We start from the raw sequence: 27,783 nt of genomic DNA, 5'->3' as shown, positions 1-27,783 counted from the left end.
GGGGCTCAATGGGTGATAAATTGCCAGAAAGATTCCTCCTGAAAAGTAATATAAAGTATATAACCACATAATATGTAGGGAGGGGGAAGGTTCGTGGCATTTTGATGCCTCCATATAGTAAAACTATAAATGAATTATTGAAACATGAAGTGTTTGGCATACTTAACATAAGAGTATTAGAAGAAGGAAGATCATAGAATGGACAATATTGCGATGTGAAGGAGCTTTGTGTTTATGGGCTACTTGTGAGGTTCTTCCTTCCATAATTTACAGCTTGGCTGGATAAGGAAAGCAGAAGTACGAATTTTAAAAATGTAACACGAAAGGGAAACCTCACTAGTGGGAGGATTAAAGCAAATGTAAAATGTGCTATGATGTAATCAACAAAAATGGCCACCTGCTCTTAGAAAACTACCATCCTCCATCACCTCCCTGATTTATGCAACACAATAGGAAAACAGCCCCCCCCCCTTTTAAAAAAGGGAAAGAGTGTGTTCTTAACTTGCAGATTCAGAAGCGGCTTGCCTAGTGGGCTAGAGCCACAATGCCTAGCATCCCAGCAGCAGGTGGGAGGAAGAGGTGTGAGGGGGCTACCAGGGTCATCTAGTCCAACCCCCTGAAAGGCAGGAAGCTTTGTCCAATATGGGGCTCAAATCTATGAGATACAGAGTCTCATGCTTTACCAACTGAGCTAAGCTAGTGTTGCGGTTCCAACCCACTGGGAGAGAAGCTTCTGTGCAAATTAAAATTTACCATCAATTAATCACCACTTTAATTGGCTGATCTAGCAATAATGAAAGTGTACGAGCCTTGTTTATATTGATGAATATAGAATAACATCATTTGTTTCTGCGTGTGAGCGTGCAAACACACACACACACACACACACACACACACAGAGTAGTCTGACAATCTAAAAATAAAAATAAAAAATTCATGGTGTCAGACACGTTAGACTAATTGGTGTTGAATCTGCAGTTAGCGGCATCCGCATTCCATCTAGTGAAAGCTTGGCTGCAATACATTTACCAAGATAAGATTTCATCCAGCGATTGTTCTGAAGTTTTATAAATACTCAAAGCCAGTTAAACAGGCTGCACCAATGAGCATAAAGAGAGAGAGAAAATCCTCTTAATTTTTATTTATTAAAATGGAGCTATTTTTACATATTTAAAATATTTTATATCCAAATTACAGGGTATTTAAAAAGAAAAACCAGATAAATGCACAAAACTGGTAAAAATAAAAGCAGATCTCGCTCTCACTCTGACTCAGTTTGGATCCAGTGCTAAACCATGATTTGGTGTTATGAGTGTTATAAGGCTTGCATTCTGCTTCCTCCAGCATAGCCATGAGGGAGAGTTTGGGCATTTTTGTTCCATTTTTGATTACCTGCGGCTTATCATCCAAACCCCACAAACCGTGGTGAATCTTAACTATGGTTAGCTGAAACAGACCATCTTCAAACCGTGGTTTAATAACCAAACAATGCTTTTAACAAACCTTAGTTTAGGGTTATGGCATAATGTGGTTGATCAAAACCTTCCAATGTCTTCCAAGATCTCATCCTCATAACATTAACCATGGTTTAGCAATACATCCTAAACACAACCCTCACCTCCTCTATAGATATATACCATGATTCAAAATATAGTCCAGGACTGTAGAATACCTGAGACTTCAATAGGTTTGTTTTCTACATGTTACAGAATCTTAACAGTTCTATGGAAAAATGGATTTGATCTCATAGGCAGTGAACTTCTTTGGCTAGACATATTTCGGAAGAAGATTAAGGAACAGATCCTTGCTGGCGGAAGTCAATGCCGATCTTCAGGTTCTTCCAAGCGAATGTCTGTTTGAGATGTCAAGAAGGACTCCCAGGTAGCAAGGCACTTAAAACAAGAGGGGGGAAATTAAATTGAAGTCTCGCAAACCTGTTCAAATGCCTTGATGTGTGTGTAGTATAAAACAAGCAGTAGGGTGAAATGTTAGGACCCATTAATTTTCCTAAGAATAGCAATAATTTACGTCCATTTAAAAACCACGAGGAATGATGAGCAGGGCCACAGCTTATTCTGACAAGTAGCTGCTTTGCCCGTGTTCAGGAAATCGATTCCTGGTAACTGACTGCTTATTTTAGGTACTTTTAACTTGAAAAGGTCTGCACTGATTATTACAGTCTTGATCACACTACAATAAAAGGTCAACGAATACTGGCTCTATGGATGGCAGCTCTTTAGGCAAAGGATATACCGTATTTTTCGCCCTATAGGATGCACTTTCCCCCCTCCAAAAATGAAGGGGAAATGTGTGTGCGTCCTATGGGGCGAATGCAGGCTTTTGCTGAAGCCTGGAAAGCGAGAGGGGTCAATGCGCACCGACCCCTCTCGCTCTCCAGGCGTCAGGAAGCTATCCGCAAGCCTTGTGAGCCCGGCAGGAGTTCCCGCGGGCTCGCACGGCTTGCGGGCAGCAGCCTGCAGCCCAAACCACGGGGCACCCTCTGGAGGGCGTCCTGTGCTTCGCGCAGGTGTCCGCAAGCCTTGCAAGCTTGGCAGGAGTTGCTGCCGGGCTCGCAAGACTTGCGGATAGCAGCCTGTTCTGGGGGCTGGGGTCGGGGGAAGCTTGGGCTTCCCCCGCCCTAGCCCCGCAGCTGGGGGGGAAAATAAATTTGTTTTATTCATCCCCCCCCCAAAAAAACGAGGTGCGCCCTATGGGCCAGTGCGCCCTATAGGGCGAAAAATACGGTAAAAAAGTCAGCTTGCCTTCCTCTCAAAAGCACAGGGGCCTACCCTTTATTTATTTACAACTTTTACACATTGCTCTTTAGTCATGAAGCACACAGGCTCATTCACAGATCTGCTTGCCTTGTGCCTAGAAAGCACGGGTTCAAGCAGTTTTGCGCCTGTCCCGTGCTTTCTAGACACAGATCTGAGAGGTTTTGCCCTTTCCCCTCTGCTTTTACCCAGAAAATCCGCTCTCTAGTGCTAAATCAGAACAAACAGCAACTCATGGGAAATCCTATTGATGTTTGTTCTGATTCAGTGCTAAACTGCGGGCTTTCCTGTTTGAATCTTTGAGCGTCAATTGTGTGCACAAAAAGGAGAATCGGCTAGGCAGGGAAATTGCTATTAATCTTGAATTGTTTTGAAGCTAGATGAAAGAAGATACTGGGGGATATTTAGTAAGCAGGAAAATTAGTCAAAATCTTAATAAAGAAGGACACTGAAAAATGATCAGGACTTTTTTTCAGCTGGAATTCAGTTCCAGCGCCTCTCAGATGGGAGCCATTGCCATTGTAAGAGAACAAGGGAGATGTTCATGGTGAGTTCCAATGCCACTATTTCTAGAAAAATAGTACTGAAAATGATTCTATGTAACCACATGGTATTATGATGAGGGCTGATCTGAAGATCTAAATAATTTTGATTGGTTCAGGATAATGATGTTGGGTTGCAATGGCTAATATTGGTGAGCAGAAATCACGTGTCTAATAAGAAGCATTGCTTTCACTTGAAGCCGGCATCACTTTCTTTTGGGATTATGGGAGGTATTCCTCCAGTGTAGGAACCCCTTTTAAATTTATCCAACAGTACAAGGTGCAGAGTTCAGCTTCCCATGAAACTGTTTCTAAATTAAAGACCAAGTTGGTTCCTAGCCCCGGTGGTTGTGAATACAGTGGAACCTTGGTTGTTGAACGCTTCGGAAGCTGAACAATTTGGAACCCAATGCCGACAACCCGGAAGTGAATACTTCCATTTTCGAATGTGCCTTGGAAGTCAAACAGCTTCTGAGGCACATTTCTCCATTTTTAAAAAGGAATTTGCCGACCAGCAATTGTGCCTCGGTTGTCGAACGTTTTGGAAGTCGACCTGTCTTCCGGAACGGATGTTCGACAACCGAGGTTCCACTGTAAAGGAATTCAAGGTACTGCTAAGCAGATTGCCCTGTCTGCCCACCCCCTGTGGGCAATGATTCTGTGCTAATGATTTTGAATACAGAAAACAGAGGTGGCAGCAACTAAGAAATATACAACAGTGTGATCTTCCATGCATATAGTGGAGGTCCCAGTTGGATCACAGCCTCCAGTCCTTCTGACTGTAAAGACAGACTGTGGATCAATTTTACAGTAGCCACAACTGTGGAAAGGGCTGCAATGTTGTCATGTAACACTGGCTAAGGGAACACTTTACTGCTCTCCAGTCAACAGAATGGAGCGAAAATGCACTGCACTGGGTCAGAAATTACTTCACATTTGTAAATACTTCATAGAACTTGCTGATGCACCAGACAGGATTATGGTGTAATTATTGCAGTTGCTAATGATCTTTAGGCACAGCTGCATGCAAAATTAAAACATTTTCTGGGTTTCTCCCTATAGCTGATGTTCTGGTTTATATGTTGTAAATTGCAATGATATTCCCATGCAATATGTCATTCCAGGCAAGCTTCTTTCATTTCGTTTTTTGGTCGTTATCCTTTCCCTGTGACCCAGAACAGTTTTATGAGTAATTAGATCCGTAAATTATAAATCCAATCCCACACATTGAAATTAAACTCCGTCTTAACATTTTACACTCCTTTGGTGAGTTTGTGCTAAAGGTCCTTTATCTGGAATCAACCACCTCCCCGCTCCGTGCTAAGGGAACGGAATGGAATAATTTCAGAGTACCTCAAATGAATGCCTCAAAAGTAATGTCACTTTTGCAGCTGATGTTTTTGCAGAAGAAAAGGCCTGGAGAGCCTGAGGCACAGAGACCTACTTTTGTATTCATATGGTTAATTATATATCTTGTCAGCTGGAGCAGAGCTCTGATCTCCGACAACAAAATAAGCCACAGAAGGATCTGAATTTTGGAACACACATTTGGTTACATAAATGTGGATAAGCTTTAAAAATTGAATAACTTATGTAAGTAAAAGAGGCTCTAAATCTTTGTGTTGAAAGGCAGCGCTACACTGTTGCTTCAAAGGCGAGTCACTTACTGTGATTTTAATTTTAAAATGTCTTGCTTTGTCAGTTATAAACAAGAGCCGTTTTAATGTGCTTCTTCGAACCAATTCGGCTTCATACTTAAGCTGATGTCTACATGGTGTTCATCCTTGGTATTGCTTGTTCTTACAATGGTGCACCTGATTACTGCAATGGTTCCATATATTGCTGGATACCTATCTACCTACCTACCTCCCTACCTATCTATCTAGGGACACAGGTGGTGCTGTGGGTTAAACCACAGAGCCTAGGACTTGCCGATCAGAAGGTCAGCGGTTCGAATCCCCAAGACGGGGTGAGCTCCCGTTGCTCGGTCCCTGCTCCTGCCAACCTAGCAGTTCAAAAGCACTTCAAAGTGCAAGTAGATAAATAGGTACTTCTCCGGCGGGAAGGTAAACGGCATTTCCGTGTGCTGCTCTGGTTTGCCAGAAGCGGCTTAGTCATGCTGGCCACATGACCTGGAAGTTGTACACCGGCTCCCTCGGCCAATAAAGCGAGATGAGCGCCACAACTCCAGAGTCGGCCACGACTGGACCTAATGGTCAGGGGTCCCTTTACCTTATCTATCTATCATCTATCTATCTATCTATCTATCTATCTATCTATCTATCTATCATCTATCATCTATTGTATATTGCTGGAGATATTGGATAGCACCTCCTGATCACCTGTCTCCCTGGCTTGGAAGTTTTTGCCCAGTGCTTCCGCCCTGTGGTCATTGAGAGCTGGGAGTCCCACAATCCTGACTTAGCAGATATAATAAACAAGGAGACAATGTCTGCCTCTGAGTATTCGTTAAACTGTGACCCTTGAACAGTTAAGGATTTTATGTCCATTATATATTGTCTTAACTCTAAGGGAAGGGTGTAGAACTTTACTCTGCCCAAGGGATGCAATCCTTCTTGTCTAACCCTTTAGGGCCTATATGCCAGAGGTGGATATAGCCAAGGGAAGCAGGTGGCGCTGTGGTCTAAACCACTGAGCCTCTTGGGTTTGCCAGTCGGAAGGTCAGTGGTTCAAATCCCCATGATGGAGTGAGCTCCCACTGCCCTGTCCCAGCTTCTGTCAACCCAGCAGTTTGAAAGCACACCAGCGTAAGTAGATAAAAAGGTACTGCTGTGGCGGGAAGCTAAACAGCGTTTCCCTGCACTCTGGTTTCTGTCACGGTGTCCTGTTGCACCAGAAGCGGTTTATTCATGCTGGCCAGGTGACCTGGAAAGCTGTCTGTGGACAAACGTCGGCTGAAAGTGAGGTGAGTGTTACAACCCCATAGTCAGCTTTGACTGGACTTAACCATCTAGGGGTCCTTTACCATTACTTTACCTTATAGCCAAGGAGAAATGGATGTGGCTACTACCTCCTGCATATACAGGGGCCTCCCCACTCGCATGAGATCAGCCCACACACGACTGCTGATGTGTGTGCGCTGGTTTTGGTGCTGGAAGGAGACAGGGCAGGAGTGGAGCAGGCTGGAACTGACTTGCATGTGTCCCGCTGTCACACATGGCGACCCGGAACAGAACACCCATGTATGCAAGGATTCCCCTGTACTCACATGATTACATATGGTGGCCACCACCACGAAACTGCCCCTGCACATTTTCTTCTTGAAGTCATGCTCTCCCTCCCTCCCTCCCGTCCTGAGCTATTTTGTGTGGTGCTGGCAGTTTAGAACCTTGCAAGGAGAGCTTGATGAGAATCTCTGGTCAGCTGTGAAGACTCAACAGGTGCCAGTCACTTTTACTCAGCCTAACATTCCTCACAGGGTTGCTGTGAAGAGGAAGTGGAATAACCCTGTGTAGGCCACTCGGATGAAGGGCCGGTTATAAACCTTTTATTTTAAAAAACAATTGGGTTGAATCCGATTTCTGCCATGTGCAAGGTGAAGTATGGGGACTCTAAAACAGAGCTGCAGTAGATCGGGGGCACTGTTTTAAAATCAGAAGGAACCAGAAGAACAAATCCACCATTGGGTATTACTTCTAAAGTCATTGCTACCCCACCCCTAATAATAATAATAATAATAATAATAATAATAATAATAATTTTTATTTATACCCCGCCTTCCCCAGCTAAGAGCAGGCTCAGGGCGGCTAACACCAAGTATAAAACAATTGATTAAAATACAACTTAAAAACAAGATTAAAATACAACATTAAAATGCAGCCTCATTTCAGTAAAAACTCAAGTCAAAAACTTTTGGGGGATGAAAACGTCAAATCTTCACCAAGGCCAACTATCCAGACTGGTCCTACATGGGCCAGAAAAAAGCCAGGGAAGTCCCCAAATAGGAGTTTCATCACAGAAGGAAAAAGGAAAGAGGGGGAGGGGATCAAGTTGATTCCAAGCCAAAGGCCAGGCAGAACAACTCTGTCTTACAGGCCCTGCAGAAAGAAATCAGATCCTGCAGGGCCCTGGTCTCATGAGACAGAGCGTTCCACCAGGCTGGAGCCAGTGTTGAAAAGGCCCTGGCTCTGGTTGAAGCTAATCTGACTTCCTTAGGGCCCGGGACCTCTAGGGTGTTGCTTTTTATGGACCTTAAGGTCCTCTGCGGGTCATACCGGGAGAGCTGTTCTGTTCATGGGGTGTGGCTGCCGTCACATGCTGACAGCTTCTAGGAGCCACAGGTGAGAGCTGAGTGCAGGGTTGACACCAAAGGTGGACAAACTATCTCAGAAGCAGCATGAAGAAACCACCAGAGAAACTACCCCTCCTTTAACACCCCATACACAGGCTGGTGAGGGTAGCCAATGGGGTCTCAGACCCTCAGTGAGTTAGGGACTTCCCCTCCATGTGAAGACAGGCTCTGGTAGGTTGAGTGGGCGAGACCAATGGTGGGCCCAGTGGTCAAGAGTTGGTCTGCATGTGCTGTAGAGGGAGGGGCAGGTGGGGCTCATCAACATGGGAAGGGAGCTCATCTAGGAGAAAGAAAACTCTGCTCCCAAACTTCCACTGCCTTGTGGGAGAAGAAGGGGCTAAGGAGTAAACCCTACACAAATTCGGAGTGGAGCTCCTAAAATGGTTAAATGGCTCCTTTGGCAACTCTTGCAGCCAAGCTGATGCCAAATGTATTGCTCTCATTTCTTTTGGACCACATCAGCAAAGTTAAAGGGGAGTCTTGTCATCTGGGCAGCCTGGGGCCTCCATACACACTTCTGGGCTCACACCCTAGGGAGGTCACTTCAGTGACGCTAACACAGCAGTTTGACTTCACCCCCGGAGGCTCACTGTTGTTTTTTGGAGACTGACAAATGCCAACAACCCCCAGGGCTGTGTACTCTCTCCTGTGCAAACTCCTCATTCTACAACATTCATCCCAGGCTATCATCTCTCCATGAAATGAGCAGTATATACAGGTAAGCCTTGCTTTTGAGTGCTACTGATTTCATCTCGACTTAAAACTGCTTGACACGTTTTTCTGGACGTACACCCCTTCCAGCAAGATGCTGCAATGGCTAATGAAGCTATCTCCCCCCAAAATGATGAATTAAACATTATAGATATGGAGCGCTATGGAGAACAGCAGAAAACTCATCTGTCCTTGTCGCAGGGGAAGCCCTGCTGATATGTGACAGTACAAACACAATAGTGGTGGTTACCTGCTGGTTTGTGAACAGCGTGCTGTTCTTTTGATTGTCAAGCAGGCTGCACTTGTGCATTCATGTTGTTTTTTTTATAATACCCACCATGGTGTGGGATTTGTGTGTGTGTCACACACATGCACATGCATTTAAAAGACACCTGCTACACAGCCTCCGAGGGATGCAGGCACAGCATTTGATTTCTCATTGTATGATTACTCCACACTTGGCAACTGGCTGCTGAATATCTGACTGATTACAATGAAAGGCATTGTGCTCCACGAGGATACTGAAGTTCTGCCTGTGATGGTTCATTCATTGGTACATACAGGTTGCTGCTGTGTCACAAACCAGTCTGTGGCCTAGCTGCCTTTTTCACGGAGCCAGAGGGGCAAATTCTAGATTGGCTCCGGATGGGCGCAATTGACACTGATCAGCAGCTGGCTTCTTCTGCAAATATATATCAAGTCAGTCTGCGTGTTTTCAATCTTTGCATAGGGAAATGTCCACAATGCTAACGGTCTAAGTGGAGAATCATGCTCCTTACTCAGACATAAACAGGATTGTCGGCAATGTGAGAAGGGCCAGCACACCGTTCCCCCAAACTTGTGTCCCCAGCTGTTTTAGGACTACAGTTCCCATCATTCCTGATCACTGGGGTGCAATGGTGTCCACCTGAGAGGTGTCAGAACTGAGTTTCAGTGATTTCCGGCGGAGGGAGGGGAAGCCTGGGTTTTACTGCTAGTAAAGCTAAAGGGACCCCTGACCATTAGGTCCAGTTGTGACCGACTCTGGGGTTGCGGCGCTCATCTCGCTTTATTGGCCGAGGGAGCCGGCATACAGCTTCCAGGTCATGTGGCCAGCATGACTAAGCCACTTCTGGTGAACCAGAGCAGCGCACGGAAACGCCGTTTACCTTCCCACCGGAGTGGTACCTATTTATCTACTTGCACTTTGATGTGCTTTCGAACTGCTAGGTTGGCAGGAGCAGGGACCGAGCAATGGGAGCTCACCCCATCGCGGGGATTCGAACTGCCGACCTTCTGATTGGCAAGTCCTAGGCTTCGTGGTTTAACCGATAGCGCCACCCTGGGGTTGTACTGCTAATCATTAAAAAAATCTTATTGCTTGATAGTGCTAGTTGAAACCCGTGGGGCATTCGCCACACAGTCCAACAAAATGTTGATAGCATTCTGCATTGCTATACCATCTTTAGGCACCCAGAATAGAATTCCACTACATGGCAAAAAGAAAGCTTAGGTATCAACAGTTATGCATAGGAGGCTGACTTTTATCAAATCATTGGTCCTTCCAACTTAGTATTGTCCACACTCTCCAGTATTTCAGACAGGGGACATTTCCAGCTCTGGCTGGCGATGCCAGGACTGCTACAGTATCAACAAAGCCCTGCAACTCATTGTAAGTCATTTCACTCTGTGCAGATCAGTTTGCAGGTACGCTCTGTTGTTGAAGTACTTCATACAGTGACAGCATTAATCTGGTTTAAGGAGGATAAGACGTGTTCTTCCATACTAGCTAAATGGGTCTCGACAGACTGACAGCAAAAATCCTCAGGCAAACGTACCTAAGAAAGCATGTGGAACAACTCTGAGGTCACATCTTTACCCCAGACCTAACAAAGGGGAAACAACGTTTTAGAAATACTTGTGTGATACGATGGAATCCAAGGCAATAAAAGGAACAAAACACAAAGCAAAGGGGCCATTGCAACCTCTTTGAACATCTCGGTGGGTCTGTGCCAAAGAGACCCTTTTTTAAAAAAATCTGTTTAATGTTTTACTGTGCTTATTGCTCTTAAATGTTCTTTGGATACTTTTAATTGCATTTAAATGTTTCAAATAGCATTTGTTTTTTCACTGGTGTGTTTGCCACCCTAGACTCCTTTGAGAGCAAGGGCAGGATATAAATTTAATAAATGAAAATGTAATAAAAGGGGGAGGAGTGTCATCACCCAGAATACATGCCATGATTTTTGCATGCATTTGATACCAACAGGTAAATGGAAGTGCAACATAGTGGCTAGGAGAATGAACCCTGAGACACTGAATCACTGGTTCAAATCTCAGTCTACCTAAGAGGTCACTAGGTTTCTGTAGGCAAGGCTCAGCTCCCCATCTACACAAAGGGCGCAATAAATTATGGTATACATGAGAAGGTTGATGGAGGGTTATGGAGACAGCACGTCTGTGAGACGCAGGGATGGGCAAGCCTGCTGAGGCTCTCCTCAGATTGGTGCAGGAGCCCTCCAAAGTTTCCTGGAAATAAATGGTGAAATCACAAATAAATTTCCCCAGCCATTCCTAAACTATCTCGGAAAAGCGTCGCTCTATCCCCATGCCAGCACCCCACCGCTGCCCGGGCACACGCTTTTCATCTTCCCTTCCTCTAGCATCACTGGCAACCTGGAAGAAAAGCAAAAGAGAGAATTCCCCCCCTACTTTTTTGTCACCCTGACGAGATTCTGTGGGAGTATAGGTGACCCGTTGAAAGCAGGAGATGGTGGGGAAGCCAGAAATTCCGTTCCAGCTTGGATTTTGATCTAAGCCAAAGAAAAATGTCAAGGCGTGTAGCAGTCTCTCCTCTGTTTGAAGACAGTTCCCTGAGGCCCCAAAGTCTGACAATCTTTCCTGGCATGTCTAATGTGACAAACCTTTTAAAGGCAAGATTGGAGAACCTCTTTTTGGCCTGAGCAGTGGGTGTGGCCCAGAGTCAATGCCTCTCATGCATACCATATATATATATATGCGCACACACACACACACACACACACACACACACACGCCCCCTTCCTTGCACATCCATGCAGATCAGCTGAGGAAGGGAGAGGGAATTAATATGCCTTAGCTCCTTCTCAAGTTATCAGTCTGATAGCCCAGTTCTGAGCAGTTGCACCAGCATATAAATGCTGGGGATGGGTTAGAGCAGATGTTGTTGGGACTGCAGCTCCCATTAGCTCCAGCCAGCATGGCCAATGGTTGGCGGTGATGGGAGCTGCCATATAACAACATCTGGAGAACCACAGGTTAGCCACCTTCAAATATCTTGAGAGCTCTGCACTGGCACTGCATCGTAATAATACTGGAGAGTTGGTGCAATGGTGGGCATTGTAAGGAGGCCACTGTAAGAATTCACAGAGCTACTCAAAAGCAAATGCTTATGTTTGGGTTGCAGATCCTTTTTTCCCCCCTACGAAAAACCCAAACTGCCTCAAGACCAGTCTGTGAACAGTCTAATAATTTTAGAGCACAACATTTGTATGACTAGCTTTGGGGCATGCATCTCTGATAGGAAAATCCAAAAGTCATGAGTGGACAGGAGGAAGCTAAGGAAATGTCAAGAAGCAGCAAAGCTTCAGATACGAGGAAGCGTTTTGATCTTGATTTATAGGAGCAGATTGTCAATGCCCTGTGCCTCTCTTAGACGAATTTAAACAGACCTGATAATCAAGAGCTCTCTCTTTCTAATTACATTATGTTGAAAGCATTTGTAAATTCAGCACTGAGAGGTCAGATGAAAGCCATTCATATTAGGGAAAACCCATATTAGAATACAACAAGGTATAGAGACTCTCTCTGTCTTTTTAAAGAAACTAATTAATATGGTGCTCTCAGTCAGAAAATATAGCATGGCTCCTTTTCAAGGCTGTTAAGGGGAGAAAAAAAGAGCTGTGCCTTGTATGGCAATTTCATTTGTTCAAAGGCTCCATTCAGTTGGTTTTATTCACAAAGAAAACTAGTTAAACTTACTTATTTCTGCAAAAAGCTCTTAGATGGCAAGTGGGTGCCATATTAAGGTTTCCTGTGGATCAGGTCCTTAGCATTTTGCAGCAAACATTGGACATCCATGTAAGACATTCATAATTAGATATCTTTTATGATATACTCCTTATTGCAGTGGTCACATCTGACCATCACACTAAACCACGGTTTACTGTGACCTGCAGGAGCAGTGACAAGCTGCAACAAACCTTGAGCTTTCATGCTCCTCTCTCCTCGTGTATGGCTGGTTGGAGGATCTCAGAAGCTTTTAATTTCACTTTTGGTTAATCTAGTTTGCTGTGTTGCCTGGTATGACAAATTGTGGCTAATGTAAACATCTGGTCAGTTTCCAACAAGCCTACTCCAAACTGAAGCTGGCTTGTTAAAACTAATTCATACCTAAGGTGAACCGTAATTCCAGGAGCAAATGGCACGGCAAACTTTAGTCAACTAAAAGTGGAAGCAAAGGTTTTCACACTCCTCCTCTTGGCTGCATGGGAAGAAGAGAGAGGAGATGAGGAGCATGCGAGTTCAAGGCTTCCTGCAATTTGTCCCTGCTCATATATGTCACGCAGAACCATAGTTTAGTGTGATGTGCGAATGCAGCCAATGGCTTTAAGAAAATAAAACAAGTGTGACCCTCTATTAGTCTACCCCCAGTGTCTTTAAAACAGTTTGACATTCAGAAGTTTAACAGGCAAAACTTTTTTTATTGTATGGAGATAAGAGATAGGACCCTTGTACCTACGGGACCGCCTCTCCCAGTATGCTCCACGGAGAGCCTCAAGGTCCAAAAATAACAACACCCTAGTGGTCCCAGGCCCTAAGGAAGCTAGATTGGCTTCAACCAGAGCCAGGGTCTGGTGGAACGCTCTGCCTCATGAGACCAGGGCCCTGCAAGATCTGATTTCTTTCCGCAGGGCCTGTAAGACAGAGTTGTTCCGCCTGGCCTTTGGCTTGGAGTCAATTTGATTCCCTCCCCCTCTTTCTTTTTTCCTTTCTCCTCCTGTGATGAGGCTGCATTTTAATGTTTTAATGTTGTATTTTAATCTTGTTTTTAAGTTGTATTTATTTAACTTGTTTTTATTATTGGTTGTTAGCTGCCCTGAGCCCGGCCTTGGCTGGGGAGGGCGGGGTATAAATAAAAATTATTATTATTATTTATTATAGCTTAATTTGCTTGATCACTTCATGCTGGGTTGCTGTTTAAGGAAAAGGAACAGGTCCAATAAAAGAGGTGGCAGCTCTGCCTTGAAGCTGACACTAATTTTCATCTCAGCCACACCAATTTAAAATTGGCCTACTGATTAATCAACTAAAGCGCTCAGTGATGGATCTACTATTCAAACCTTGCCGTCTTCTTCTACACAGCCCCGGAAAGCAAAGTTTCCCTGTCTCAAACGCTTGCAGCTCTCTTGAAGCAAGATAAATACATGCTTCCGTCCTTACACTTTGTAAAACAAGACTGCCCTCTGTTGACCGTCAACTCAGAAGCAGTTGGAGCTCACAGCAGCTAACTGAAAGGCCTATGTCGGAATATAAAACTGTATTGCAAATGGTTTCTTTTCTTAGCGAACTGTACAGAGACAGCAAACGACCCCACAACGCTTTCCTAAAAGTGCGTCTTACCTGTTCATAATAGTGGATATTATTTTCTGCAACATCGCCAAAAGCCAGTTTCATATCAAGACGCATACTTTCTTTCCATCTATCCCAGTCAGCTTTCAGAGCATTATTGGCGCACTCTACTTTATCTTCAAGTTTTCCAATCTCTTCTGATAGCTAGACCAAGCAAACAAACAAAATCAGACTAAGTAACAGAGGGTGAAATCCCAATCAAGAACTCGGTAATGGAAACTTTGTTAGCATCAAAGCAAGGTCTTTGTTGCGTTTCTAGAATGCAGATGCAGGCAAGAGACCTTTTCTCTTGGCTGCAATTTTTAAAAACCCAACCTATTTTCCAGCAAACTCAGGTTCTTTGGAAGGTCAGTGATGGCTGACAAGTTTCCCTGAAGAACTGCTTGCCTATTGCATTCATGAATGAATTTCATGTCATTTGTAGCTGTGGTATAATGAGTTAGCTTTGTTCCCTTCTTACCAGGTAACACAAAGCAACTTATACCCCAAAATAATAAAAACCTAAGAACACAGCAATGCAGGAAGAAAGAGAGATAAAAACATAGCTAAACCAAAAGGCAGGACCAAATTTCCTGTCCCACTAAAAGAGAAAGTGCCACTTTTCATGTTGTTGTTGTTTAGTAGTTTAGTCGTGTCCGACTCTTCGTGACCCCATGGACCAGAGCACGCCAGGCACTCCTGTCTTCCACTGCCTCCCACAGTTTGGTCAGACTCATGTTTGTAGCTTCGAAGACACTATCCAACCATCTCGTCCTCTGTCGTCCCCTTCTTCTTGTGCCCTCCATCTTTCCCAACATCAGGGTCTTTTCCAGGGAGTCTTCTCTTCTCATGAGGTGGCCAAAGTATTGGAGCCTCAGCTTCACAATCTGTCCTTCCAGTGAGCACTCAGGGCTGATTTCCTTAAGAATGGATAGGTTTGATCTTCTTGCAGTCCATGGGACTCTCAAGAGTCTCCTCCAGCACCATAATTCAAAAGCATCAATTCTTCGGCGATCAGCCTTCTTTATGGTCCAGCTCTCACTTCCATACATCACTACTGGGAAAACCATAGCTTTTACTATACGGACCTTTGTTGGCAAGGTGAGTAGCCATCATTCTTCCCTCAACTTTCCCCTTTCTCTTCCAGACTGAGTTGTGCCCCTCAACTATTCCCTTTCTCTTCCAGACTGTGGCACTAACTGGAAGAGAGAAAAGGGTCACGTTCTCTGAGCAGGGTTCAGTCACATGGCCATTTTCAAAGTATTTCGCAGCTGAGTGAGTTTTTTCTTTTTTTCTTTTTAAAAAAAGAAATAAATGAAGAGGACCCCTGTGCCACCTCCTCTCATTCCAAAATAAAGAACACAACCCAAATCCTTGCCCCAAACAAAAACTTTTCACCCTAAGATCTTGAGGGGAGGCTTTCCTGCCCCAACGCAGAGTGTTCACTAGACTTCTTATCATTTTCTCTCGGCCCCCCCCTCTTTCCTCCTCCTTTCCTTTTCCCCCTTTCCTCTATGTTTTTATTTTATTTAGATTAACGTTGGATAAGAAAGATATCTGGTATTAAGTTTTATATCTATCTCTCTTTATAAGCGCTAATAAAATTTATTCAAAAAAAGAGAATGTTCACTACAGACTAATATGCACGCAAACAAACTTCTTTCTTTCTCTGACTGCTTCAGTAAGAGTGGAAACCAAAGAGATGTTGACACCTTCAAACAATTCTGGAATGGAGCTAAAGCAACTTGTGTATCCCTAAGATTTCTGGCTGTTGAAGGAAAAAAAGCTGACGACTCATGTTGGCCTCAGGTTTCCATGACAGGGATATATATCCTTGGAAGCTTATAGTGGTCATTGGGAGTAACAATCATTACATTTTTGCAGCACTGACTTCCTGGTGGTTACCATAGTAACCACCTTGCTGCACCCGCTGCAGACAAGCTGCAGTTACTTCCTGGTCGATTCTTGTTTACTGCCATGTAAGTTGACCAGGGCTCAGGTACCTTTAGCAGGGATGTGTAAGAGGCATTTTTTGGGCAGGCGACACTTGTTGTCTCATAAAGCTGCTGAGACGAAGTGCACCTGCCAAAATGCTGTCTTCTCCACAGCTGTTCAAAGTATGAAAGCCCAGTTCCCATTCCTATTCTACCCAATTGCTTTATTACAGTGTCAGGTTGTATCTATCATCTATCTATTTATCTATAATATATATATCTATAATTTTTATTAAATTTTCTGTTTTACAATTTAAAATATTCATTTAAACATTCTTAAAAATATCAGTGACTTCCTTTCTTCTCTTTCCATGGTTCATTTTGCATATCATAAATCCCTGCATACTTTACAAAAACTAAACCATTCAGTACTCCATTACTGCATCATCAAAACTTATTTCCATTGTTGTATTTATCTTAATGCTGCCAATGTTTTCAGGTATATATACCCCCCCATATATTCAATAAACGTTTTCCAATCTTCTCTAAATGTTATGTTCTTCTTGTTCTCTTATTCTATATGTTAAGTCTGCAAACTGTGCATAGTCTGTCAGCTTAAGTTGCCATTCTTCTTTAGTTGGGACCTCACTCGTTTTCCATTTTGGGGTTAACAAAACATGGGCCGCACTAGTAGCATACATAAATAACCTTTTTTGACACCTGGGAATTTCAGTCTTAATTATCCCCAACAAAAAGGACTCTGTTTTTTTTTTTTTTGGGGGGGGGAGGACTTTTAAACATTTTTTTACAATTCATTATGGATTATTTCCCAATACCCTTTTACAAGTCCAGGGTTTTGTATCTGCCTCTCAGGTTGATGGGACTTGGGAGTTCCACATCTGGAGGGCCACAAGTTGCCCATCTTTGGTATGCACCAATGTTTCCCAAACTTGGGTCTCCAGCTGTTTTTGAACTACAGTTCCCATCATCCCTGACCACTGGTCCTGGTAGTTAAGGATGATGGGAGTTGTAGTCAAAAACAACAACTGGAAACCCAAGTTTGGGAAACACTAGTATACACAATACTGAGCCAATTGAAGGGCCAACTGGGTATAAAGCAGCTCCATCAGTTCCTCCTTAGTTTCACCCCTTCAGTTCTGTCTTCATGTAACACTGAGAGGTAGGTTGGGCTGAGAGAATGGGTCTAATCCAGGATTTCCTATTTACCTTCTTGGCTGAGTAGGACTGTGGACCCAGATCTTTTTGGTCCAAGTCCCACGTTCTTTCTGAACTTGCAAACCTGCTCTTAAAGGAGCCGATTGCAAGGAAGGGTCAGGAAAGGGGCAATTCACAGCTGGCCCAAATTATGCGCTTCAGCTTGGAAGCTATTGTTATTTATCACATGGCCTATCGGATGAGATCCATTTTTCAGTCTTAGAAACAACTGCCAAAACTGTTCCCGGTCCCAATCTCCTCCCTCTTATCAGGCGTCACAGCTGACTTCCCTGCAGGAACGAATTGATGTCCCCTATAAAGACCAAGCGTTCTAGCCTTTTGTCAGCGCTAATGACCTGTTTGTGATTCCATTTCTCTGGCACAACTACTCTTCGCATTACATTCACGCTCATGCCACTCACTGTCAACATAATTTCTGGGTATCCGCTTTCAAAGGCAAGCTCAACTGGACAGTTGTGTTGTGCTCATTAAGGTCGATGAAAGCGCTGCCTACGAGAGAGAAAGGGGCGGGGGGTTGCTGAAGATAGCCAGATTCCGTTCTGCACAGCAACCAAGATCTACAGAACCGGTTTTCGTGTACCCCAAACAAAGTCTTTCCTCGTCATGCGACTGTGCTATGGATTGGGAAGTCGCTGCCACAATTTTATTAGGAGGCCGTTCTCGGCCTCAGCCCCCCATCTGCAAATTCATGGATAAGAAGAATCATTTTTATATGCAGTGCTTTTTTCCCTAAAAAAATAATGTTTAGGGGTACTCTCATTTTTCTGTTTGTTTGTTTGGTCGTGTCTGACTCTTCGTGACCCCATGGACCAGAGCACGCCACACACTCCTGTCTTCCACTGCCTCCTGCAGCTTGGTCAAACTCATGTTCGTAGCTTTGACAACACTGTCCAACCATCTCATCCCCTTCTCCTTGTGCCCTTCATCTTTCCCAACATCAGGGTCTTTCCCAGGGAGTCTTCTCTTCTCATGAGGTGGCCAAGGTACTGGAGCCTCAGCTTCAGGATCTGTCCTTCCAGTGAGCACTCAGGGCTGATTTCCTTAAGAATGGATAGGTCTGATTTACTTGCAGTCCATGGGACTCTCAAGAGTCTCCTCCAGCACCTACTCATATTGAAATACTGCCCCTCAATGAGGCCAAACTTAGATTCACAAAATGTTTAGGGGTATGCGTACCCCCAGAAAAAGCACTGTTTATATGATTTCTTTTTTGTTGGGGGCAGGAGTGAAAAAAAGATGCCCCATATTCTGAATACTTGAAAGACAGATAGGCAACACAGAATTATAGAACTGTAGAGTTGGAAGGGACCCAAGGGTTATCTAGTCCAACCCCCGGCAATGCATGTGGCTCTCCAGATTTTGCTGGACTCCAATTCTCATCAGCCCTATCCATCATGGCCAGAGAGGGCATGTCAGGGACTGGCTGGATGAGGAGGAGTGGTGGAAGCCGCCTGGCTGAGAGCCCCATGAGGCTGCCTCCCAGGAAGAACTTGGAGAGTAGTTTGATCCCAGCCACTGGCCAGACAAGAAGCAATTGCACAAGGCTTTGTTTTCTCCTCCCTGTCAGAAAAGAACACGCAGGTGCCACAACACTAAAAGCACCCTCCAGTCCTAGCATGCTTTACTGCAGAGGCAAAGCTTCTAAAAGTGGCACAATTTGGCCTCTGCTATCAGAGAAGAGACCAAAGGCTGCAGGAATAACAACAACAACAACAACAATTTTTTTATACCCCGCCAATCTGGCTGAGTTTCCCCAGCCACTCTGGGTGGTTTCCAACACAATATTAAAATACAGTGATGCGTAAAACATTAAAAGCTTCCCTAAACAGGGCTGCCTTTAGATGTCTTATAAAAGTTTGGTAGTTATTTTTCTCTTTGACATCTGACATGAGGGCATTCCACAGGGCGGGCACCACTACCAAGAAGGCCCTCTGCCTGGTTCCCTGTAACTTGGCTTCTTGCAGCGAGGGAACCACCAGAAGGCCCTCGGCGCTGGACCTCAGCGTCCGGGCAGAACGATGGTGATGGAGACGCTCCTTCAGGTATACTGGGCCAAGGCTGTTTAGGGCTTTAAAGGTCAACACCAACACTTTGAATTGTGCTTGGAAATGTCCTGGGATCCAATGTTGGTCTTTCAAGACTGGTGTTATGTGGTCTCGGGCATTCCACAGGGCGGGCACCACTACCGAGAAGGCCCTCTGCCTGGTTCCCTGTAACTTGGCTTCTCGCAGTGAGGGAACTGCCAGAAGGCCCTCAGCACTGGACCTCAGTGTCCGGGTAGAACGATGGGGGTGGAGACACTCCTTAAGTGCCTCCCGGGAAGAATGCCATGGCAAGCAGGAGACCAACCTGGCTCCAGCCATCGTCTTGAAAACGAATGGCGCAGGGAATTTCCTTTCCTCATCCCAGACAGCTCCAACCACCCTCTTCCACAAATCTAAGTGACCGAGGTGGGATTTAGGAAAGACATGGTTTTGTCATTGCTCCAGAACCATACAGAGCTTCGTACACAAAGCGGTAAAGCAATTGGAAAGAAATCAGCAGCCTACTTGTGGACAGAAGAATAGGCATCTGATTGGCTACTGTGTGAACAGAACGCTGGACTTAGATAGGCTTTGGATTCTGATGTTCTTGTATGGTAATCACACCTAACGTGAGCAAGATGTGTTCTGCTTTTTTAACCAATTGAAGCTCTGCTGTCTAATGACTGTGTGGCAGGCAGGTGTTGACAGGCGAAGCTTTTACTCACTGGAGAATGACTGCCCTCAACTACTCTGTGATTGTGAGTTCCATTGCACGCGATCATGGTTAAGGCAATTTGGTGGTTTTGTGGAGCTTGATCACGGATCGCTCGTTTCACTTTGCTCCCATCTCTGCATTCCCTGAGAAATTTTGCAAGTCACAACAAAACTCTTTTACATTCCCCCTTATGCCTCAGATGTCTGGCCTGAGCAGCAACCTGCAGATTCATGACACGATTTCGATTTAGACAAATGCCAGCGACAACTCAGGGCTACAATGGAACACCCTTGCAGAAATGATACTTGTTTTTACCCGAACTCATTTTGCTTCCCTTGCCATTTTTCAGATGTTTTGTCCAAGCAGGAATCTTCAAATTACCTTAGGACAAATCGGATGACAATTCTATCAGAAAGTGTTTTGTGTGTGTGCGCACGCTCAAGATAAAAATCTGAGATACAAGACCAGTACTGTGACATCATCTCTCTTTTGAGCACAGACTAGCAAACTGTACCTCCTGAATTGTTTTCCCCACAATAAAAGATGTAGTTGCTGGAGTGTGGAACTTAATTGGAAGCCAAGGTTCAAATCCATTGTTCCTGAAATGTGATTAGCTTGCAAACATGCGGGGAGGAAGAGGGATGGCAGCTAAGAGGGGAAGTTGGCATTCTTTTTCCAGACACCATCTGTAGATGGGAGGAGGCAGTTTCCAACGATGCACTTTTACATCCTTCCACAAAATTTGACTTAACAGATATCATCATTCAAGAGGTTCGTAAGATGTCATGGTGAAAGGAGAAAGTGGTCTGCTAAGTATGTTCAAGATCAGCACACCAAATTCCTACAGTGGTACCTTGGTTCTTAAATGCCTTGGTACTCAAACAACTTGGAACCCAAACACTGCAAAGCTGGAAGTAAGTGTTCCGGTGTGCGAACTTTTTTCAGAAGCCGAATGTGTTACTCTGTCTGTCTGTTTTTGCTCTTTATTTTGCATTTTTGTTTTTGCAGCTCTTTTTTGTTTTGTTTCTGTGACTGTGTGGAAGCCAGTTCAGCTACTGATTGATTGTGCGACTGCAGTACGTTGTGTATTGCTTTTGTTTTATGGATCAGTGGTCTCGTTAGATAGTAACATTCATGTTAAATTGCTGTTTTAGGGGTTTGTTTTTAAAAGTCTGGAATGGATTAATCCATTTTGGATTACTTTCTATGGGAAAGCGCGCCTTGGTTTTCGAACACTTTGCTTTTGGAACAGATTTCTGGAACGGATTAAGTTTGAGAACCAAGGTACCACTGTAAAGACACCACAATTTCTACTCAACCCCATTCCAAGAAAACTAAACACTGGAACCCCTAGAGTCTTTCACCACTCAGAGATAGGCGTGCATAAGGGAAAGATAGAGTGTTGGGGCAGGAGCTGTAGATCAGTAGGCTTAATCCCTAGCTATTTCCAGTTTAAAGAGTCATTGTAGGAAAGATCTCCGTCAGTGATCCTTGAAGACCTCTAGCAGTAAAATTCGACAGTATACCGAGCTAGAGGGATGCATCCCAGGAAGGCCGAGCCCTGGTGCAAGCCCTTTGCCATCATGTTTCATTAGCACAGTTATGTGATGCGACTGCATCAATTTTTTAATTACAGCAAGAAGCACCCCATTATTATTTAGCAATGGTTGGCATACTCACCAGATCATTTTCTGGCTTTTTATTATATAGAGCGTCCACTTTGGAATCCAGCTCTGCTTGTATGTGGTCTCTTCTTTTCAAAACCCCCTGAATTGCAAAACAGGAGAGAGAGAAAGAGAGTGAGAGAGAGAAAGAATGAGAGAGAGAGAGAGAGCGCGCAATACATATAATGGAGCAATGTTTCATCCAGTTAAATAACTTATGAAAGGGAGCTCCCAACAAATATTTTCATTAGAAACTTGGAAGAAGGTGGATACAGACATTTCCGTCTCTTGTCCTATGAAATTGGCAGATTCACTACAGATAAAGGAAAGTACACAATGCATATTTAATTTAAGGAATCTGCTGCCAAAAAATAAATAAATGTGATAATGGCTGCTAACTTGAACTTTTAAAAATGAGCACTAGACCAATCCATTGAGGATACATTACATGGCAGCATACTCTGTCTCCATCAATTGGACAGGGGACTAAAAGCTACTGTGAGGCTGCCTCCCAGGAGAAAGAGTGGAGAGCAGCTTGATCCCAGCCACTGGACAGACAAGAAGCCATTTCACAAAGCTTCCCCCAACCCCGTCAGAAGAAAACAACAGCCAGCTCCAATCATCAGCTTCCCAGGGAATGTGAAGCTGAAGGGAAGCACATTTTGGCCTCTGGCATCAGAGAAGAGGCCGAAGGCCACAGGGAAGCTGCACCCAAAGTCTCCCAGGAAGACTGCCATGGCAAGCAGGAGACCAACCTGGCTCCAGCCATCATCTTAAAAATGAATGGTGCAGGGAGTTTCCTTCCCTCATCCCTTCAAGAAAGAACATGCTGCTCCAGCCTTTGTTTTCCTCTCCCCTCCTCAACCCCTTTTCCTTATCTATCATATTCATTAGACCTTAAGCACATGGGTTGTGACTGCCTTATTTTTAATCTCTGCAGAGTGCTTATACTTTGAGGCACTTTAGGGGGCTAAGGTAAAGGCAAAGGTACCCCTGCCCGTACGGGCCAGTCGTGTCCGACTCTGGGGTTGCGCACCCATCTCGCTTAAGATGCCGGGGGCCAGCGCCGTCCGAAGACACTTCCGGGTCACGTGGCCAGCGTGACGAAGCTGCTCTGGCGAGGCAGCACCAGCGCAGCACACGGAAACGCCATTTACCTTCCCGCTATGAAGCGGTACCTATTCATCTACTTGCACTTAGGGGTGCTTTCGAACTGCTAGGTGGGCAGGAGCTGGGACCGAACGACGGGAGCTCACCTCGCCGCAGGGATTCGAACCGCCGACCATGCGATCGGCAAGTCCTAGGCGCTGAGGTTTTACCCACAGTGTCACCCGCGTCCCACCCGCATTAGGGGGCTAACTTGGGGCATAATCCAAACCAACAGGGCGGTACGGAGCGGCAGAACCTTCCCCTGATATCCATAGTTCCCTAACATGTATAAGGAGAGTTTGAGTAACAGCAGCAGAGCTGCTTCAAAGCAAACATTCCCCCCCCCCCTTATGCCTAAAATGGCTATTCAGGGCTACATTCTCAAGTGAATCCTGCCAAGTTGTATACAGATGCCATATATTTTGAGCAATTTTTCCTCTACTGCTGTGGAGGCTTCTACCTCCAATTTTCATTTGATAGCTGCACAATCAGATTGGCCACAAGAATATACAGTATACAACACACACACACACACACACACACACACACACAAAATTGCAGGCAGAATGGAGCTTTCAAATTGTCCCCTTCGCTTTGAAAACGCTATGCCATTCCTAGTAAGTACCCTATAAGTAGAGGGGGTTCAGTTGTGATGAAAGCATATTGGATGTGATTCAGCGAAAAACAGACACATCAAAGTTCTCTTCATGCCACTGGAGTTTAAGCGCGTTTTACTCTGAGCTGCAGACCCACAAGTTCTGGCCCACCTCCCAAATAATCTTTTGCTTCTGAGTTTCTCTAGCTAGAAAACAGTTATTGTGCATTGCTGCTCAAGAGAAATTGTACATCAGAGGTGGTGTTGAGGCTGGCAACCTTTAAGAGGTGAGAAAGTGGGGAGGTGAAGGCAGTTTTCCACTCAAGATGCTGACTACGGCGACAGAAAACAGCACCCTTGAAACAAAGGTAAGGATTTTGCTCATAGGAAACTCGAAGATATGGACAACCAGGGCTTTTTTTCAGCCGTAACTCACCAGAATTCGGTTCCGGCACCTCTCAGGTGGGGACCATTGCCATTGTAAGAGAACAAGGAAGGCGTTTATGATGAGTTGTTGTTGTCGTTGTTGTTGCTATGATGATGACGATGATGATTAAACAAAAACAATATTTTTTATTATTTATATCCCACCCATCTGGCTGGGTATCCCTAGCCACTCTGGGCAACTTACAGCATATATGGTTGGCTTGTAAAGGGGACCTCTGACCATTAGGATTAGTCGTGACTGACTCTAGGGTTGCGGCGCTCATCTCACTTTACTGGCCGAGGGAGCCGGCGTACAGCTTCCGGGTCATGTGGCCAGCATAACTAAGCCGCTTCTGGCGAACCAGAGCAGCGCACGGAAACACCGTTTACCTTCCCGCCGGAGTGGTACCTATTTATCTAGTTGCACTTTGACGTGCTTTCGAACTGCTAGGTTGGCAGGAGCAGGGACTAAGCAACGGGAGCTCACCCCGTCACGGGGATTCGAACCGCCAACCTCCTGATCGGCAAGTCCTAGGCTCTGTAGTTTAACCCACAGCGCCACCCGCATCCCATGGTTGGCTTACAGCACATAATTAGTTAAATTTATATACTACCCTATACCCGCAGGTCTCAAGGTGGTTCTCAGGACAAAAACTCTAGCACTGCAGACAATGCAATGCTGGACTCACTGGATACTGACAACTCATCAGCACCCTATTACCTTTAAAGTTTGCTTTCAGAGCTCAGAACCACTCAGGACTGGGAGGTGGTCTGGATTATATCCATGGACCCCAACCAATCCTGTGATTGTAGTAGAGGGACTGGCCTCTCCATAAGATAATGGCCTTAGCTGGCCCAGTTAAGTACCCCATTAGCATCTTGAAGAGTGGGCCATGTTGCCATAGAGACAAATGTGTGGGACTTCCCCACTCACCTAGCTGAATGCCAGGTCATCAAAGAGCTGGAAAACCAATAGACTAAAGCTGAAGAGACACAGTTGCTTGCCTCGCTTTGGCTTTAGGGAACTGCCTGGAAACTTAATGGAGAAGCAAGATCTGTTGAAGGGCTAATGCTGTGAGCCCTGCCATCTCACGCTCAGGTTGTAAAAAGGTAAAAGGACCCCTGACCATTAGGTCGAGTCACGGACGACTCTGGGGTTGCGGCACTCATTTGCTTTATTGGCCGAGGGAGCCGGCGTACAGCTTCCGGGTCATGTGGCCAGCATGACTAAGCTGCTTCTGGCGAACCAGAGCAGCGCACGGAAACGCCATTTACCTTCCTGCCGGAGTGGTACCTATTTATCTATTTGCACTTTGACATGCTTTCAAACTGCTAGGTTGGCAGGAGCAGGGACAATGAAACGGGAGCTCACCCCGTCGCGGGGATTCAAACCGCCGACCTTCTGATTGGCAAGCCTTAGGCTCTGTGGTTTAACCCACAGCGCCACCTGCGTCCCATCAAGGATATTAGGCCCACCCTAAACGGCTCCGGCCCTGTACACCTGAAGGAGCATCTCCACCCCTGTGATTCAGTTGAGATCCAGCACCTCTGAGGGCCTTCTGGCAGTTCCCTCACTGCAAGGAATAAAGTTACAGTGGCCTTCTTGGTAGTGGCGCCTGCCCTGTGGAAGGCCCTCCAGATGTCAAGGGAATAAAGACTCTCTATATGAAGGCAGCCCTCTATGTTTAACGTTTGATGCTTTACTGTGTGGTGTTTTAATTTGATGGAAGCTGCCCAGAGTGGCAGGGGCAACCCAGTCAGATAGGAGGCCTAATATTGTTATGATGATGATGATGCAGAATAAAAGGGCCAGATGCTCAGTCTCTTAAGCCAGGGGGTGGCCAGATCTTCAGGAGTTGTTGGACTTCCAGCTCTCATCAACCCCAGCCAGCATAGCCAGTGGCAAGGGCTGATGGGAGCTAATAGTCTAGCAACACCTAGAGAGCACCCTTACCCAAAGTACTGCATTGCCAACACCAGCTAAGAAAACACACTGACTGCAGTCATTTGACAGGCCGCTTACACTACAGCAATGCAATCAGAAGGAAGTCCATGACAGATGAATCCACGCAGTGCCCGTTCCATCTTACCGTTAATATTTCACTGTACAGCACATATTTGTGCAGAGTAGGGAAGAGGCTTTCCGAGAGCCCTGCCATCTGTTTCTCGGTCGCCTTGCAGCACTTGTCGATGCAGCCTGCCACCCCTTTCAGCGTGTCCGCCAGGTCTACTTCGGATGCGGACCAAAGCGTGTGGATGGGGCCAAACTCCTTCAGCTCACAAAAATAGTCTTTAAAAAGGGGGGGAAGGAGAGAAGAGAAGGGATCGGCACTTAAATTCCGTTTCTAAAATAATATTTTTTTACAAAATGTCTGTGACAAGATGTGGTCACAGGCAAAACCAGTTCAGTCCCATTTGACAGGTGAGGAACACATAATTAGCCCAAGATCTGGTCTTGAGTTCATGGCAGATAGTTCTTTAATTTCTATTTGGGACAAGTGGGGTCTGCAGCAAAATGCTGCAGCGTGGCGTCTCACTGATTAGAATTCCAGCTACTCCATTCCATCACCCTCCCACCGGGTTTACTATTTACCCACCCTCAATAGTTAGTCAGCATTCTGCAAGCACTGAGCATGCTCGGTCCTCGTTGGACCGATTCTGCCTCCTCAACCCTAGACTTTCTAAATATGTTTACTACTTTTCCAAAACTTGTGGCTCCTCCAAGCCTCCTGATATCCCCTTCTTGTGTGTGACTAGTACCATTTTGATTACTTAAACATCCCTACTCAGAAAATGGAGATCATATTGGTATACATGAAGTTTAGAGAGGGAACAGAGGCTGGATTCTAATCTGCCATACTGTGGGGAATCTGAAACCAGAAAGGAGGAAGAATCTGGAAGCCCACCAGAAATAGCCAAGAAAGTTGGCTTTCTTTTCCACCAACCTCTCTCTTCCCTGTAGACTCGGTGGGAGATTTTATCCAACAGATTGATTTTCTGGCTAAACACCTCCACGTGGTCCATCATTTCTGTAAATGCTTCTGGGCGGTTCTTCACGGGCGCTCCTCGCATTGACGACGCGACTGCTTTGACAGTTTGTCCCATTCTGCTGAGCAGACCAGGCCCCTGCTTCTTGTGAGATGAAAGTTCCTAAAAATTAAGGGAGGAAATCAAGCTTTGATTGGGTGAGTTGTTGTTTATGTACTTAAAAAAAAAAGATGTAGTAAAAACCCAAGTTCACATCACAGTCCATATGAAACATGATAAACCTTTGTTCCCATCGCTGATGCCAAAATTAATCTGCTAACTCACACTCTACTAAGATATAACCTCTGGCGGTTCCTGCATTGTGAAAAGTGAGGTTGAAGGGAACCAGGCAAAGGGCCTTCTCAGTAGTCGCGCCTGCCCTGTGGAACACCCTCCCACCAGATGTCAAGGAAATAAACAACTATCTGACATCTGAAGGCAGCCCTGTATAGGGAGGTTTTGAATGTTTGACGTCTTACTGTGTTTTAATTTGTTGGCAGCCTCCCAGTGTGGCTTGGGTAACCCAATCAGATTAGAAGCATATAACTATTACCTATTACAGTCATACCTCTGGTTGCGAATGTGATCCGTGCGGGAGGCATGTTCGCAACCCGCAACGTTTGCAGTCTGAAGCGCTGTGTCTACGCACGTGTGTGACGCGATTCGGCGCTTCTGCGCATGCACAAGCGCCGAAACCCAGAAGTAACCCGTTCCGGTACTTCCAGGTTTGGTGCGGTTCAAAAACCCAAAAACGCACAACCCGCAGCATTCGTAACCCAAGGTATGACTGTAATAATAATTATTTTTATTATTATTATTATTATTGTGTCTTTTTGCTCATGTTCCTTGTTTTGTCCAGTGCTTTCAATGACTTCTTTAAAAGCATGGCTTTGTCTATAACCCCCACTTAAGTAAAAATAAACTGGTGCCTATAAATATTCAAAGGCATTCCCATAACGCAATTCCCATTTGATACTCCAACTAAGCTTTCTGAGAAGATGTGTTGTTTCATAGTGGCTTTCCTAAGGTCCTAAGCTCTTTCTCTG

The 27,783-nt window shown here is 45.1% G+C and overlaps 1 protein-coding gene across 2 annotated transcripts in view; it reads right to left on the bottom strand.

Moving 5' to 3' along the window:
• Positions 1-1,126: 1,126 nt before the first annotated feature.
• SNX7 (sorting nexin 7) overlaps positions 1,127-27,783 on the bottom strand; it is a 46,621-nt gene continuing 19,964 nt past the window's right edge. For both annotated transcript variants that reach the window (XM_082227953.1, XM_082227954.1), the window contains exons 5-9: positions 26,656-26,860; positions 25,801-26,000; positions 21,557-21,643; positions 13,980-14,132; positions 1,127-1,892 (exon numbers count right to left, since the gene is read on the bottom strand). In XM_082227953.1, coding sequence (XP_082084079.1) covers positions 1,818-1,892; positions 13,980-14,132; positions 21,557-21,643; positions 25,801-26,000; positions 26,656-26,860 — 720 coding nt within the window. In that variant the 3' untranslated portion in view covers positions 1,127-1,817. The remainder of the gene's footprint in view (positions 1,893-13,979; positions 14,133-21,556; positions 21,644-25,800; positions 26,001-26,655; positions 26,861-27,783) is intronic.

The sequence above is a fragment of the Podarcis vaucheri genome (assembly GCF_965113315.1).
Source record: "Podarcis vaucheri genome assembly, chromosome: 6".
Taxonomy (NCBI): Eukaryota; Metazoa; Chordata; class Lepidosauria; order Squamata; family Lacertidae; genus Podarcis; species Podarcis vaucheri.
Note: the sequence above shows the minus strand (reverse complement) of the source record. Positions and strands in the feature narration are given on the sequence as shown.